The 14,371-nt window shown below is 44.5% G+C and overlaps 1 protein-coding gene across 4 annotated transcripts in view; it reads left to right on the top strand.

Moving 5' to 3' along the window:
- DTWD2 (DTW motif tRNA-uridine aminocarboxypropyltransferase 2) overlaps positions 1-14,371 on the top strand; it is a 734,040-nt gene that overhangs the window by 50,549 nt on the left and 669,120 nt on the right. For 3 of the 4 annotated variants that reach the window (XM_078677369.1, XM_078677367.1, XM_078677368.1), the window contains exon 2: positions 10,206-10,804. In XM_078677369.1, coding sequence (XP_078533495.1) covers positions 10,617-10,804 — 188 coding nt within the window. In that variant the 5' untranslated portion in view covers positions 10,206-10,616. Of the gene's footprint in view, positions 1-10,205; positions 10,805-14,371 lie in introns of those variants that run through there. The other variant, XM_078677370.1, reaches the window with a different exon arrangement.

Raw genomic sequence — 14,371 nt, 5'->3', positions numbered from 1 at the left:
AAATTGGCTGCAACAGTCAACAGAATGTATTCAGTAAATATGCCAGTTTTGGTAAAACAATTTCAGGAAGGATTAATGAAGATGGATAGATCTCTGTCTCCTAAAAGCCAATAGGTCTCGGTAATGTGAGAGCTATTGGTGTTGTCAATGTGAATGTCTTTTAGCCATTTTGAAGCTGTGTCAATCAACTACATTAATCCAAAGGATCGCTCACTAAAACGGAGAAGCAGGCATAGTCAATAATGTCTGAAATCCAATGCCACGCTTTAACTGAAAAAGAATTACAAAACCTAGCCCTCACACTACCAAAAGAATCTCCAAAAAAGCACCACCCCCAAATGATGAAAAACGGGACTACAATAAACATGAGCTTGTAGTCTTACTTCTCTGGCTGTGAGTAGCCGTAGTTTTTGGTTTTGAATATCTGCTCATCCTTAGCCGTAATAAAATATTTCGGAACACAAATGTTTCTGGTTTTCCAAAAAACTGCACGTAATAAGTAAGGGACGAGGGTGTGACAAAATGCTGAAGAAATTGGAACTGGGGGACCCTGTTCCATTCTCTGCATCGGCTCAACATCCCTTGATTCTGGGCAAATCTCGTAAATTCTCTGTGCCCATTAAAAAACAGCTGAACGCGAGCAAGGACAGCGGCTGGGCAGGCAATTCATACAGAGTGCTTAAACACAATTAAAGGGTGAGGGATTGATGTGGGGGGAAGTAAAGAAGAAACAGATGGTGGAGGGGGATGAGACAGCACAGAAGAAACAGGGATGGGGCGAGTGGAAGTGAAAAAGAAGCTGCACTAATGGGATGCAGGTGGAAGGGGAAAGCAGTGAGTGAAAACACAAGCACTCATATGGAGGTCTTAAACACAATGAAAAAAGTAGCTCCAAAAATGGGAGCAGTGGACGGACATCAGTATTCGGTCCATGCTATAGAGGATGGCCAAACACAAGAAGAGGCTTGACGCATGCATGCCATGACCAATGGGAACGGAGGATATGAGAGTGCGATGTTGAAGCAAACAAAATAATAAGCCTATGGACGGACTGTAGCCCACTAACTGTAAACAACATATCTTGAAGAGACAGCGCATGGACTGCCTAGTCGAGACCTAAAAATGGATGTTGTAGTTAAGCTCCTAATTGTGTTTCAAAGTTTACTTGTCAAGCTAGAGAGAAAGGCATTAGATTACCTTCAGAAACAACAGGTGTACTTTGTTTGGTGAGGTAAATTTTAGTAGAGAGTATCAAGCAAAATATTAATGAATACACCAGGGATCACCACATATCTTGGTTTCTAACAAAGTGCTCAACTCGGGCTTGTGAAGGAGTGGTCACACAGAGAATCAGATCAACAAAGGGCTTGCATGAATTTTGCCGTAGTGGGAGGCCAATATCAGATTTCCTTTGTTTATCTAAAAATATACAGGCCCCAGAGGATGTAGTATAACCACATCACAGCCACCTTCTAAGACCTATGGAGCAAGATAGCAATCTTCTGCAAAAGAACACCATCCCGTCCCCAATCACGACGATACATAACTATCCATGGTTCTGCCCAGCATTCAAAGATGGTCCCTTGCTGAAAATAAAAGTGGGATACTGAATAGTAATGTAAAACATGTTTTTAACTGATCATGTGAGGTCATTTGAAATCTGTATGGGTGCCAGAAACAGAATGGTTTTGATACCAGCAAATTCGCTCAGAGAAGCAGCTGTAAATTAGGCAAGTGGCAACAAGGCCGTCAAGTCAGGGAGAGAAGCTACTTACAGCATATCAGGGTACATAAGTATAGATATTCAATGCATAAAGGATGCCTGCTGCACCCTTATCACAGGCATAGTGAAAGACCTAGGTAGAGAACTCAACCAAATACACATCATAGAGTGACATCTATAGGTTGAGATCCTATTTTAAGTACACAGAATACTCACAGAATCATGACAGGCTGGTACATGACTCCAGACAACCTATATATAATGTTAATTGGAAAATCTGAAAGGGCTTAGAGAGGATGTAAATGAGTAGGTACTACATTTATATATGACAGATATATCTGCTCCTGAAAACATATTTGAAGGCAGTATTCTCCATTAAGTTCATGGTATGACTTGAGAAAAAACTGGGCCAGCAACTACGGTTCCGGTGATACGTTATAAGAATTGGGCAGGGGGGTCACAATGAGAGTCTTAATACTAGTATTTCACCTTATGTTAATTGCTAAAAAGATTGGTATTATGATTATTGCGTGATCATGGAAACAGAAAGGGAACCCGCTTATGGTGTGATATGGAAAATAATGACAGTTGAGAGATTAATGGCACCTATAAATAAGGAAAGAGTTGATTTATAGTAGTTGCCTGTATTACAATATACGAGGGGCGGGGGGGTGTGAGATACCCTTTCTTACTAAACTGAATGTTAGAGGGGACGTTACACGGGCACTGATGGACAAGCAGTATCTGCTGAGAAGGAATCTGCAAGAAAGTAAACGCTGTGAACTTACAAACTGGATAACCCAACTCTCGATGGAAAGTGGGTTGGAGGAACATCAGAGGAAACTCGTAAAGAATAGCAGTTTGGATTACTTATCAAAGGATGTATTCTTGCAAGAGCACAAAGTTAGAAAAGCTTGTTTACTGCTGGTTACTTTTCTGTGATTCTTGAAGTACCTTGAAACTCTAAATGATGATCTTGAACTTTAAATCAAATGCTTTTACAAAAACAGAAAGAGAACTCATAGCATGCTAAAGAGCCTTCATTAGTTCCTCGGTGGATACTTTCAGAATCAAGAGTAAGTAGGAGTGAAGCCATGTCTTTTTTAATAGCATGGGGGGGCAGACGATGCTAGAGGCCTCTTTATATCAATAAGGGCATGATTAGACCGTAACAGTTAAGTCAAGATTAATTTTAGTGTGAGGCTTAAAGGTGAGAAATCTGTGTCCAAAATATGACCCTCTTTGTGGGTGTACTCTTCAATAAGTTGTTTAACCTCAGAGACCCCTAGCTAAATTAACTCTTTAACTTCAGTCTCTGTTATGATCCGCTTGAAAATTTAAATTGCAAAATACAAAAGGATACTACATGAAAGAACGTCCATGACACCATGCATTAAGACCAAGGCAAAGGGAGCAAAAGGACCTAGAGGCTGATACATTACAAAATTTAGTGTAATGGAGATCTGTTCTGTCATTACACCTGACCCCCTAACAAGGCCCATAGTTTGATGAAAGACGCTTGGAAGGAGTCTTTAACAAGCATGCATAGCCCCTATCACTTGTTTTCGCTGGAATGATCAGCGTGAAATAAAAGGTTGAAGGAATCCCTACCACAATGGAGAGCAACACATTATTTTACCCAGGACTCTAGGTATACCACCTAAGTTACAGGAAGGCTGCAGGAGGCAAAATCAGCTAAGTCTGAGCTGAGCCTTTTGATGCCAGGCTGCCAATATACTCTGTGGTAGGGTTTCCCACTTGCATATTCCTTCTCTCGTGAGGGAGTGTGCTCGCCAAGTGCCACTTTGAAGGACGCAGATTCTGCATGGCACTGAGCAACATCACCTAATTGGAACTTGTCCTCTGCGCCTACAGTTATGGGATTAGTTCAGAAGTAAAGTATTCTTGTGCTCTTCCTTAAGACATTTACCTGAGTGGTAAATTCTGTAGAGAAATATTGAACAAAAACCACAGAAAAATTAGTTACATTGTATTCCTAAAATAAGTTTGAAGTCTGTGTGAACTTAATTGGCTGTTTTTTATTGAATTATCATAACAGTGCATATAATGATAGCAGATCATTTACTAGGACCCTGTTGGTACAAGTCATCAATAAGAACAGAAAAGTATCCAAGTAAGCCCACCGTGTTTTGGGAAGAATCATATATTCCTTTTAACTCAAGTTTGTTTAATTCCCATTTATCCTGAGTCGAGGTACAGTGGCGAAACAGCTGTATGTAGTTAAAGGAAACCCTAACATATTAAGCCGTATGAACATGTGTGAATTTTTTAAATATAATTTAAGGTCATTCGAACAGTTAAATTATAAATATTGGAGATGTGATGCTCAGTATTGTGTTTAGATGTTTTTTTGAATATTACTTTTGTTTTACCTGCTGCACATATAGACGATATATCAGATAAACCATTAGAAATGCTATACAGATATGTATTAAGCACAAACGAAATATCTGATTAAAGGATAATCAGAAATCTCGGATAGAAGCACACTTTGTAAGATGTAGTCATAATATACATCAAATCAGGCTCAAGATCATATAAATCATAAAACACACACTTGTTGGTAACCGAAATAAACTACTCCCACAGTATGAGGTTCTTGGGGGAAAAAGGCTAGTCATAATGGAATCGCATGGGCACAGTGGCCATCTTATTGCTAATATTTTCTGGCAACTGGAATTGTGAGTAAGATGAAAGAAAAAATAGTTTTTGTCCCTTAATGGAGACATGTAACACTAGCATAGTGAAAGCCACTTTTAAGTTGTAATTAGATTCTAATGCGGAAATGGCAGAAAACACCATTGCCCCTGCAAGAAGTGAAATATTGAAGAGACTTCATTCTGTTTGTGTTGAAGATCTAGACAGAATGTGATATGAAAAGAAGTTTGATGTAATCATTGTAAGGGCTATAAAAATGTATTTTTTGTATCTTACGAACTATTTATTTGTTAGATATTCAGTGATACTTCTGAAGAATAGTGATTTATGAATTAATTGAGAAGAAGTCAGGATTTTTTTCTCATTTACAAAGCCAACACAACCAGCTCCTATCTTGCTCACCATCTCCGATGGTTTTGGGCCGACCTGTAGCCAAGACACTATCAGACTGCAGTCTAAAAAGTGTAAAACAAAGAAAAAAACAAGAGAGCAGGCCTTTTCCATCTATGCATCCAGGATCTGGAACAAAATCTCCATATCCATCAGGAGCACCCCTACTTTGCTCCAATTTAAGAAAGAGTTGAAGGCCCACCTTTTTAAACAACTATTCATCACAATACATTAACCAGCCACAACTCAGCTCCCTCTACTATTAATCTATGTTTGTGTTTGAGCATGTACACTGCTGCTCCACTGGCTTTTTGGCTAGCTTTGCACTATAGAAATACCATATATACACACATACATATTTAGGATGCTACTTTTTTGGATAGCTAGGAAGCTGATTGCGATTACCTAAAAGAGCAATGAAGAATGAAAGGAAAAAATTTCATTTTATAATAGTCATCAAAAATAGTTAATCAAAAAAGTTTATTAGTAAACTTAGTGGAGATTTAAGGAGCCATGCCTCCTACTTTTTCTCTGTGAGTACTAGACTGGGGGAGACACCCCATACAGAGCACTGTTTGTACAACAATGTAGAGCTGTAGCACAGGTTCTAATGTAATCATTTGAGTGTCTTGCAGCAATCATTCGATTGCGTGCCACAGTGGTTTGACAGATCAGATAATCTCCCCGAACGCCTGTTTTTAAAGAACATTACAAGATGTGAAATAGCATGTTTCAGAGATGCTAGTAAGACATGCATGTTGCCGTGATCTGTAGCGATGCTTAATCTAATACAATAACCTCACCATCATTGTGGTGACGCTCTAGATGTTTTGGGCAGAGCGTGCGCTGAGCATGCCGGGAACGGAAGGCGGCCATGTCAGGATGCCGCGATAAGGTGAAGGAGAGACACGCTTTCCCGGCGCTCAGGGAAATAAAAGTTCATTTAAACTCACGCAGGTGTCAAGGTCATCATTTAAGGGCACCGAAGGCACCGCTACAAATGCCGACGAGGAAGCAGGACACCGCGGCTGCTTACCGAGCAGCACGCACCGCGAACCGACAGATCACGCAGACCCGAGCGCGGCAGGGGGGGGCGAAGTGTCCCGCGACGCGTAGGTGCTTTTCACATGCCGGCAAGCGCTCCACACGAGCGCAGGACCCGTACACTGGCGGAGACGACCGCAGCTCCCGGCCATAGCAGGCAAGTGCCGGTCATACCACTAGAAGACTGACGTGGCAGACACACCCAGCACAAGGGGAGCCACGGGGAGTCCGAGGAGCAGCAGGACATAGGCAAACACCCACAAGGCCATTCAAGGTGGAAGGAGGGTACAGCCGACCACAGAGCACACGTAGCAGTGAGCGGCTAGACCATTCCGCAGGAGTACAGTAGGTGCAGTCGTCCCCAATGAACCACTACAGCATGCCTTGATAAAGGCAGTAAGGGGTGCCCCAAGGGTCGGCCGATACCACTCTAGAGCTTAGCGCTGGATTCCCCATGCGTCTCCCGAGGAGGGGAAGGAAGCCCTGCCCCTGCGCAAGCCATCAGACCAGAAGAGAGACAAGCCCCGGGGAGTCCACCAGGCGTCGCCGCGCAGCAGATCCCGGTCCAACGCAACGGGGAGAGAATGTGGAAGAAAGAATACCCGGAGGTCTTCAAAGGGACAACCGGTAAGCCACAAGGTCCGCAACATTCCCGAAGCAGGGAGGCGGTGCAGGAAGAACTACTACGCTTGGAAAAGAACGGAATCATAGAAGGGATCGAGATTGCTGAGTGGCTCGTACCGCTCGTCGTCGCTCAGAAACCCAACGGCAAGGTACGTCTGTGTGTAGATCTAAGGGAACTTAACAAAAACAAACGAAATGCTAGCTAAGACGAAGGGGATCAAGTGGTTCTCTACCGTGGATCTCTCATCTGCATACCATCCAATCGCCCTACATCCTTCATGCAACCACTTAACATCCTTCATAACACTGTTCGGATGTTACAAGTTCCTTAGGGTGCCATTCGGATTAGCGTCCGCTGCAGCGGTGTTTCAAAAGCTCATGCATAGACTATTTCAAAGAGTGCAAGGTGTGCAATACTTCCTAGATGATATCCTCATAATGAGAAAAGTCAAAAGGCGACCACGACACAAATCTACATTCCGTATTGACCATTCTGGCGCAAAACGGACTCACCGCGGAATGGGGAAAATGCAAGTTCGGTGTAAGATCTGTGATGTACCTGGGTCATGAGATCAGTGAGAAGGGGATAGAACTGAAGAGAGCCAATGTGTCAGCCATCAAAGACGCCCCACACCCACGAAGAAGGAGGATATCCGCTCATTCTTAAGGATGGCGGAGTTTTACAGTAAATTCGTCCCACACTTTGCGTCCAAGACTCATCACCTGAGACAACTCTTGAAGGAAAGGAACACATTCAAGTGGTCCAGCAAGGAGCAATCGGAGTTTGACACATTGAAACAAGACATTTGCGCTGCCGTCCCTCTTAAAGGATTTGATCAAGCTGCCTTATCCATACTGACCACCGATGCCAGCAACACGGTATTGGGGGCAGTGTTAATGCAGAGGTCACAGGAGGGAGAAGTCACCACGGTCAGCTTTGCCTCAAGGTCACTAGCACCCAACGAAGAGAAGTTCAGCGTGATAGAAAAGGAAATGCTCGCAGCAGTATGGGCCATGGAGCGATTCAGACAGTTTTTATGGGGCTCCAGCTTCCTGCTCCGCACGGACCACAAACCGCTAGTGAAAGTCCTAACCTCTAGTGGACATGCACACGCGACTCCCCGCATAGCAAAAATGACCCTGAGGTTATTGGATTTCGTATATGAGGTGAAATACATTCCTGGAAACAGAAACAAGGTTGCTGACTTTTTGAGCAGGGCGGCAGCTATGGAGCCGGCGACAGATCAAGAGCCCTCAGGATGGGAGGGCTACATGGTGGCGTCCACACAAGACCATGAAACAGTAATCAGTGCAAGGGAATGGGAGGAAGTGTACACCCATGATGAGACCTTGAAGACGGTGAAGAGCTACGTGACACACGGTTGGCCGGACAAGAAACACCTCGATAGCTAGCTGAAGAAACTCTGGGAAGTTCGGGAAGAACTATCGATTGGAGACAATCCAGTGTTCTTACTGAGAGGAGACAAAGTGGTACCCCCACATACCTTAGTGGAACACCTTCTAACCATTTTACATGAAGGACCCCTAGGAATAATGAAGACCAAAGCCTGGGCAAAGCAGGCATATTGGTTGCCTGCCATGGACAGTCAAGTGGAAAGACATGTCCGGATGTGCGAACCATGCAGCAGGGCAGGCAAAGTACAGGTCTTGCTACGGCCGCCGCTGGGAAAATTCGCATGTCCCTCTAGTCCGTGAGAGATGCTATCGGTGGACCTCTTGGGCCCCATACTGGATACCAAAGGAGTGCCCAAATATGCCATAGTACTGGTGGACAGGTATTCCAAATGGCCGGAAGTGGAAGTATGTGAGGCCGCTGACACCGAAGCCGTGCTTTCCTTCCTCACATCCACATTCTTGAGAAAAGGAATCCCTAAGGTGATCACCTGCGACAATGGACCGCAGTTCGTGTCCGCAAAGTAGGATGCCTTCATGGACTGCAAAGGAATAGAAGTTAAACACACCCCACTGTCTACCACCCAGCGGGGAACGGCTTAGCTGAGAGGTTTAATAGAGTGATAATGGGGTAAGTGCAAGCAGCGATAAGTGCGGGGCAAGATTGAGAGAAAGAGCTCCTAAGGATGTTATGGGCATATCGCATCACCCCAGCCAACACAGGATATAGCCCTTTCAAAGTACTGCATGGGCGAGACCCCTTTACGAAGGACAATCTGGCGTGGAAGCATCTAATAGTCCAAAGCAAGTGGTCCCGGCAGTTGTACGTTGAAATATTGATATGGCAGAGGCCTTGTACACAGAACACTACAACAAACGACGGAATGTCAAAGAAGTTGCCCTAGAAAGGGGCGAGTGGGTAAGAGTGAAACAGGCGGTGTTGAAGAGGAAAGGAGACAGCAAGTTCACACCCCCTTTGCAAGTGATAGAGCCGTATGCCAGGTCGGCTCTACTTAGTGATGGAAAGGTGTGGTCACAAGACAGGATGGCGAAGTGTAACAAAATCATGAAGTGGGAAGTTCCAGACGAGTGGAGTTAGCTCACTCCTGAGGGAAGTGAAGAAACCGGAGCAACGAAGGCTACAGTGATAAACAGGCCCGGGACCTACCCCCAGGGTTGGAGCAATGAAGACCAGTACACTCAGGAGGAAGGTGAAAAAGCGGAAAGAACCAACCCTCCTACACCACGGAGCCCAGGTGGAGAAGGACTGCGAACGAAAACAAAAATGGGAGCTGGCCATACAGACAATGGCCAAGGATCAAGCTTCTGCCCGGAGCAAGTGAGAACGAAGTCGGTCAGAGTGATTAAAGCGCCCAAGAAGTTTGAGGACTTTAACATGGAGACCAAGTAAGATTGTTCCATTATTTACCCATATCCAACTGTATAACCATCGGGACTATGTGTATTATGTATAGTGTTCATATCTTTTGTAATGGTGTTAAAGGGGGAAGATATGTGGTGACACTCTAGTTGTTTTGGGCAGAGCATGCACGGAGGATGCGGGGAACGGAAGGCGGCTATGTCGTGATGCCGCGATAAGGTGAAGGAGAGACACGCTTGCCCGACGCTCGGGGAAATAAAAGTTAATTTAAACTCACGCTGGTGTCAAGGTCATCATTTAAGGGCACAGAAGATACCGCTACAATCATCTTCAGCATTTATAAAAAGTGCGTTTGAAATGTACCAAACATGTTTGCCACCAGTTTATATATTAATGTTGTGACTTTGAGCTATTTTACACTCTATTAGCTTAATAGAGTTGGAAAAGGAACATCTGATATGTGATAGGTAGATGAAACCTAAATGTTCATTTTCACATTTTATTTTTTGTTTTTGTATTGTCCTTCTACGATCAGGAGGTCACGTCAAAGTCCTAATCAAAATGTAATGTGATGACAATCATGTTTTTTTATGCTTCACAAATTGTTTTTGGCTGCCTTTGTTGAACATTACAATCACATTCTCTTGAACAATTTCTCGGCTTGTATCCGTTCTGTGGGAGTGTGCATATTTGTTTGGAAGTTAATACTATGTAAGTGATCGTTTATAAACGTGGTTATTCTTTCTTTAAATGAAGCGTTGTCTATGCCCTTAATCATTTGCTTCTTTGCCTGACAAACTTGTTTGAATGTATTGTTTATAAATAAATATGTACGTCATATACATTTGGTAACACCTTAGCTTGGACTGGATAAACAAGCTTTATATTTATTTGAAAGTGTGAAAAAAACCTAAAATACACGTCATCTAACAGTGAAATATATATTTTCAGTTTTCAGTGAAGAGACGTGGCTCGCAATTATCACTGTCAAGATTGAACTGGGAGTACCTTTTGAACCTGCATTTTGTCAGTGCAGTGAACAATTTCCCAAATTCAAGAGACTTTCGGGAATATCAGCAAGATATTTCCCCTCATGTTAAAATCTAAGCAGGTAATCCACTCGACTAAGACCATCTGAAATTTGAAACACGGAGTTAGTATATCCCTGATGTTGCAGAATTGCATGAATTGATGTTGTCCAATATGGACTTACAGAAAATGTGACAGGACGCCTGGTCTTAATATGTCCACAACCGGGTAGCTGCCCTGCCCTTCAATCAACATTGGAATCTTTACACACAAGACACCATCTTCTGACATTGCAAGGCCCTTAGTGGTCCCTAAACCACAGTTTCTCCTGTGATGAGCAGCATGGAGCTGAGTGAGGCTAGCGAGGGTTGCATTGCTGTGGGATCCAATAGCCCGCTGAGGGAAATCTCGATGGGATTGGAGGCTGCATCTCTAGTGGAAGAAGATGGGGACGGATTTGCAGGATTGCAAGAACTTCCTGTGGAGAGCACTGCCAGAAGACCAGAATGCTCCCGCTGCAGGTAAGCCTTTGCGATAAGTAATAAAGGGTGGTGGTAATTTCACTGTCTGGTCACTGCAATGTATACCAAAAATAACTCTGGTTGGACTCATCAGAATGTGTTCTGAGATACGTTGTCTTATCTTAGTTGAGCCAGTAGCCAAAATGGACACCCTTGTTAGGACTAAAAATCTCATTTTGTGTAATAACCTCATCAGAGTTGGTGGTTCTGCAGGTTCTCCTGGGAAATGGCTATGACACATGATCAAGAAGCATTATTACTCCTCAGCTGTATATCCTGTATGTGGTAGTCACAGAAACAGGAACTGGATGCCCGGAGCATTTCAGAGATTTGCATGCACTATTATCTGTCTACTCTCCCTGAAGCTTTGAAAATGTAGTCTCATCCTGCAACTGATCTTTTTTTTGTCTTCTTTTCATCAAAATCACCTATATTATACTTAATAAACTATTGAACATAGGTGAGTCGGCTCTTCCCAGAAATTGTAATTGTTGCAATTTTTGTTCCATTGAGTTTAAATACACAGAATACAGAATGCCGTTTTTACACTGAAAAGAATTTGCAGAATCGCGCCGTTTGCGACCACAAAAAACCTTTTTGTACGTACAAACCCGACTTTGCAATTCGGTAACCTATTACTGAATTGCAAAATAGATTTGCGATTCGTTATCAGGAAGGGGCGTGTTTAGGGCTTCCCTTCCTAATAGCAACTCGCAGTGGTAATTAAGAATGTTTTGAGACCTAAATGTGGTTGCAAATATTTGCTTTTTACCAACAAATACAATTTGGTGGTAACCCATTCACAAACGGTAAGGGGTCACCAGGGAATTCCTTCCCCTTTGTGAATGAATGTGATCTTTTTTTGCTAAGGGCAGGTAGTGGCAAAGGACCACTGCCTGCCCTTAAAAAATGAAACTGCAACGTTTAATTTTTTTTTTTTTTTAAAGTATCTAGTTTTCCATTAAGGAAAACGGGCTGCATTTAAAAAAAAGTTGCTTTATTTAAAAGCAAACACAGATATGGTAGTCTGCTGTACCCAGCAGGCCACCATCCCTATGCTTGTAGTGATTCACAATGGGTCGCCAATTGCGACCTACTTCATGAATATTAATGAGGTAGGTCAATTGTGACCCCACTGGGAATTGCTAACAGTGTGAAACACACTGTTGTACATAGCTGTATGCGATTTCCTATTAGCAAATCGCAAAAGTTGGTTGTTAGGAACTTGTAAACGGAAATCTATGTACATGTGGCCCTTAATTCGGAGAGGTCCGGCCAATCTGCAATATATATGGGTCAGCCCTTACATGATTGTCTTCCTGTCATTCTTAAAGGACCTTCTATATTACCTACAATCCGAACATCTCCTCTTTCTGCTACACTTGGCTGTCTCCCAAGCCTCAGTCCTATGCCCTTTCTTTTTTAGGTTTCGCCTGCACATCGCTTGTGCTGTGTTTGTGAAATCTATTGTTAATATAAATGTTAAAAGGTGCTTACATCTCACGCTTGGCTTTTCATTGGTTGCCTGCTTGCCACTTTCTTTTGCTCCATTTTTGTTTGCTGTAACATACTATTTCCTGTTGTTCCTCTCGTGTTTTTCTCTTATCAGTATCCCAATGATCAAGTACTGTTTTCATCTGCTTTTGTGGAACTCCTTTTTATCCGAAAGAGACTTCAAGCTGCAGATTTTGTGCATGGTTACCCTCCCCCTCCACACACACCCTTTTTGTCTGATATTTGATGCAACTTGGCTTGATGTGCCCTAGTCCCTCCCAATCAGGTTCCCAGTGCCTGTGTTCTTTCCCACAACTGTCCCTTTGAATCCACAATTGGCACCTCTATGGCCCCAGGTAAGCCCTTTGTAAAAGGTTCCATGGGTACCATGGGCACTGTGACCAAGGAAGGCCTCTAAGGGCTGCAGCACCCATTGTTCCACCTTTAGAGACCCTGCACCTAAACACCCACACACTGCCATTGCATGTTTTGGTGCAGAGAAAAATGAAGAGTTGACATGGCACACATCCCTGTGTGCCATACCTGCAACCCACTGCCTGGGGCCTAGGTAAGCCACCCCTCTAGCAGGGTGCACTAGCCCCCATGTGGGGGTCCAGTTGCATGAGCACTGTACTCGTACAGTGTCTGAGTCCATTCTTAGACATTGTAAGTGCAGTAAAACCATAAAGAGTATTTGGTCATGGAGTTGGTCATTACGATCTCCACAGCTCCATAATGGCTTTACTGAAATTTGGGAAGTTTGGTAGCAAACCTCTCAGCACATTAAACCGACACTGATGCCCTCAGAGGGCATCTTAGAGATGCCCCCCTGAAAAACGACCAGCCCTGGTGTGGTTCCTGAATGGCTGCCCGCCATTTGCCACCACCAGGCAGGTTTTTTGACCCCTACATAGAGGGCCTCATCCTCTGGGTCCAGAAACAAATCCCATCCTGGGCAGAGGTGCCACGCCTCCTCCCCCAAGATAGGCTGGTTCCACAAAAGGGAGGCTGCAAAGGCCTCCCGCCTTTGTAAGCTGTCCCTGCAGTTTGCTGCCCCTAGCACCTGATTCCCACTGATTCTGACCTCCACTTTGGGTGGGAGAATCGGCAGGAAAACCAAGTTAGGAGGAGAGGAGTTGCCACTTTTGCCAACCCTACCCCTCAGGTGGGGGAAGCAAGGTGAAGCACATCTCAGTCCCTACATCTTGAAGATGAGGGGACACAGCCAATTAGAGAGAGGCTCATGAAAAAGATGATGTCTAAGCGGACTTCACCTTCGCTTCGGCTGTCGTCTGTAGATGAACGAGATAAGGGGCACCAAGCTCTAGGCACGGTTCTGCGGAGCCAGAGCCAGAATCCACACCTCCCTCCGTTTCTGGGAGCCGGAGCCACCCCCGCTGAAATAAAAGAATTTTACAAGTGAATGTGCTGCATATTTGAGCTGGCCGACCCTTCTGGTGAGTCTTTGGGACACATAGGGTTGGAAGGGGCCCCATAGGATTTGGCACCATTGGCTCCGACCATGGTGCCAGTGGGGCCTCATGGATCTGATCTCGGATCCTGGAAGACGCCAGTCAGGCCAACGCGACCTTTCCCGGCGTTGGACCTGAAGTTGGTGCCATCAGCGCTGCCGGTGGTGCCAGCACCATCCTTATTCCTAACGACTTGGAGTCGGACCAGCATCGCTCGACGCCAACACTGGCACCAGGAGAACCCAGAGGCTCTATGTTGTTGACTGGACATTTTGAGGACTTTTCTGGCATGGGCGAGGTCTATAGACCATTTAGAACACGAGGATGTATCTGTAGAACAGATGGACTGGTATGAGAAACTTGGGAAAGCCAGGGGACTGGACTCATCCCCAGATTCTGGCATGCTCTCTCCAACAACTGGGGCTACCGAGGAGGGGGCTTCTTATGCCATCATGGTAAGGAGGGCAGCTGAGGTCCTCGGGCTGGAGTTGCCCTCCTTGCAGGTCAGGACTAATCTCCTGATCAAAGTGCTTCAGCCTGGGGCTTCCACCTCTGAGCCCCTATTGCCCATTAATGAAGCACTGACTAATCTCCTTCTAGG

Source organism: Lissotriton helveticus, chromosome 2_1 (genome assembly GCF_964261635.1).
Source record: "Lissotriton helveticus chromosome 2_1, aLisHel1.1, whole genome shotgun sequence".
Lineage (NCBI taxonomy): Eukaryota > Metazoa > Chordata > Amphibia > Caudata > Salamandridae > Lissotriton > Lissotriton helveticus.
This window is presented reverse-complemented; position numbering and strand designations above follow the sequence as displayed.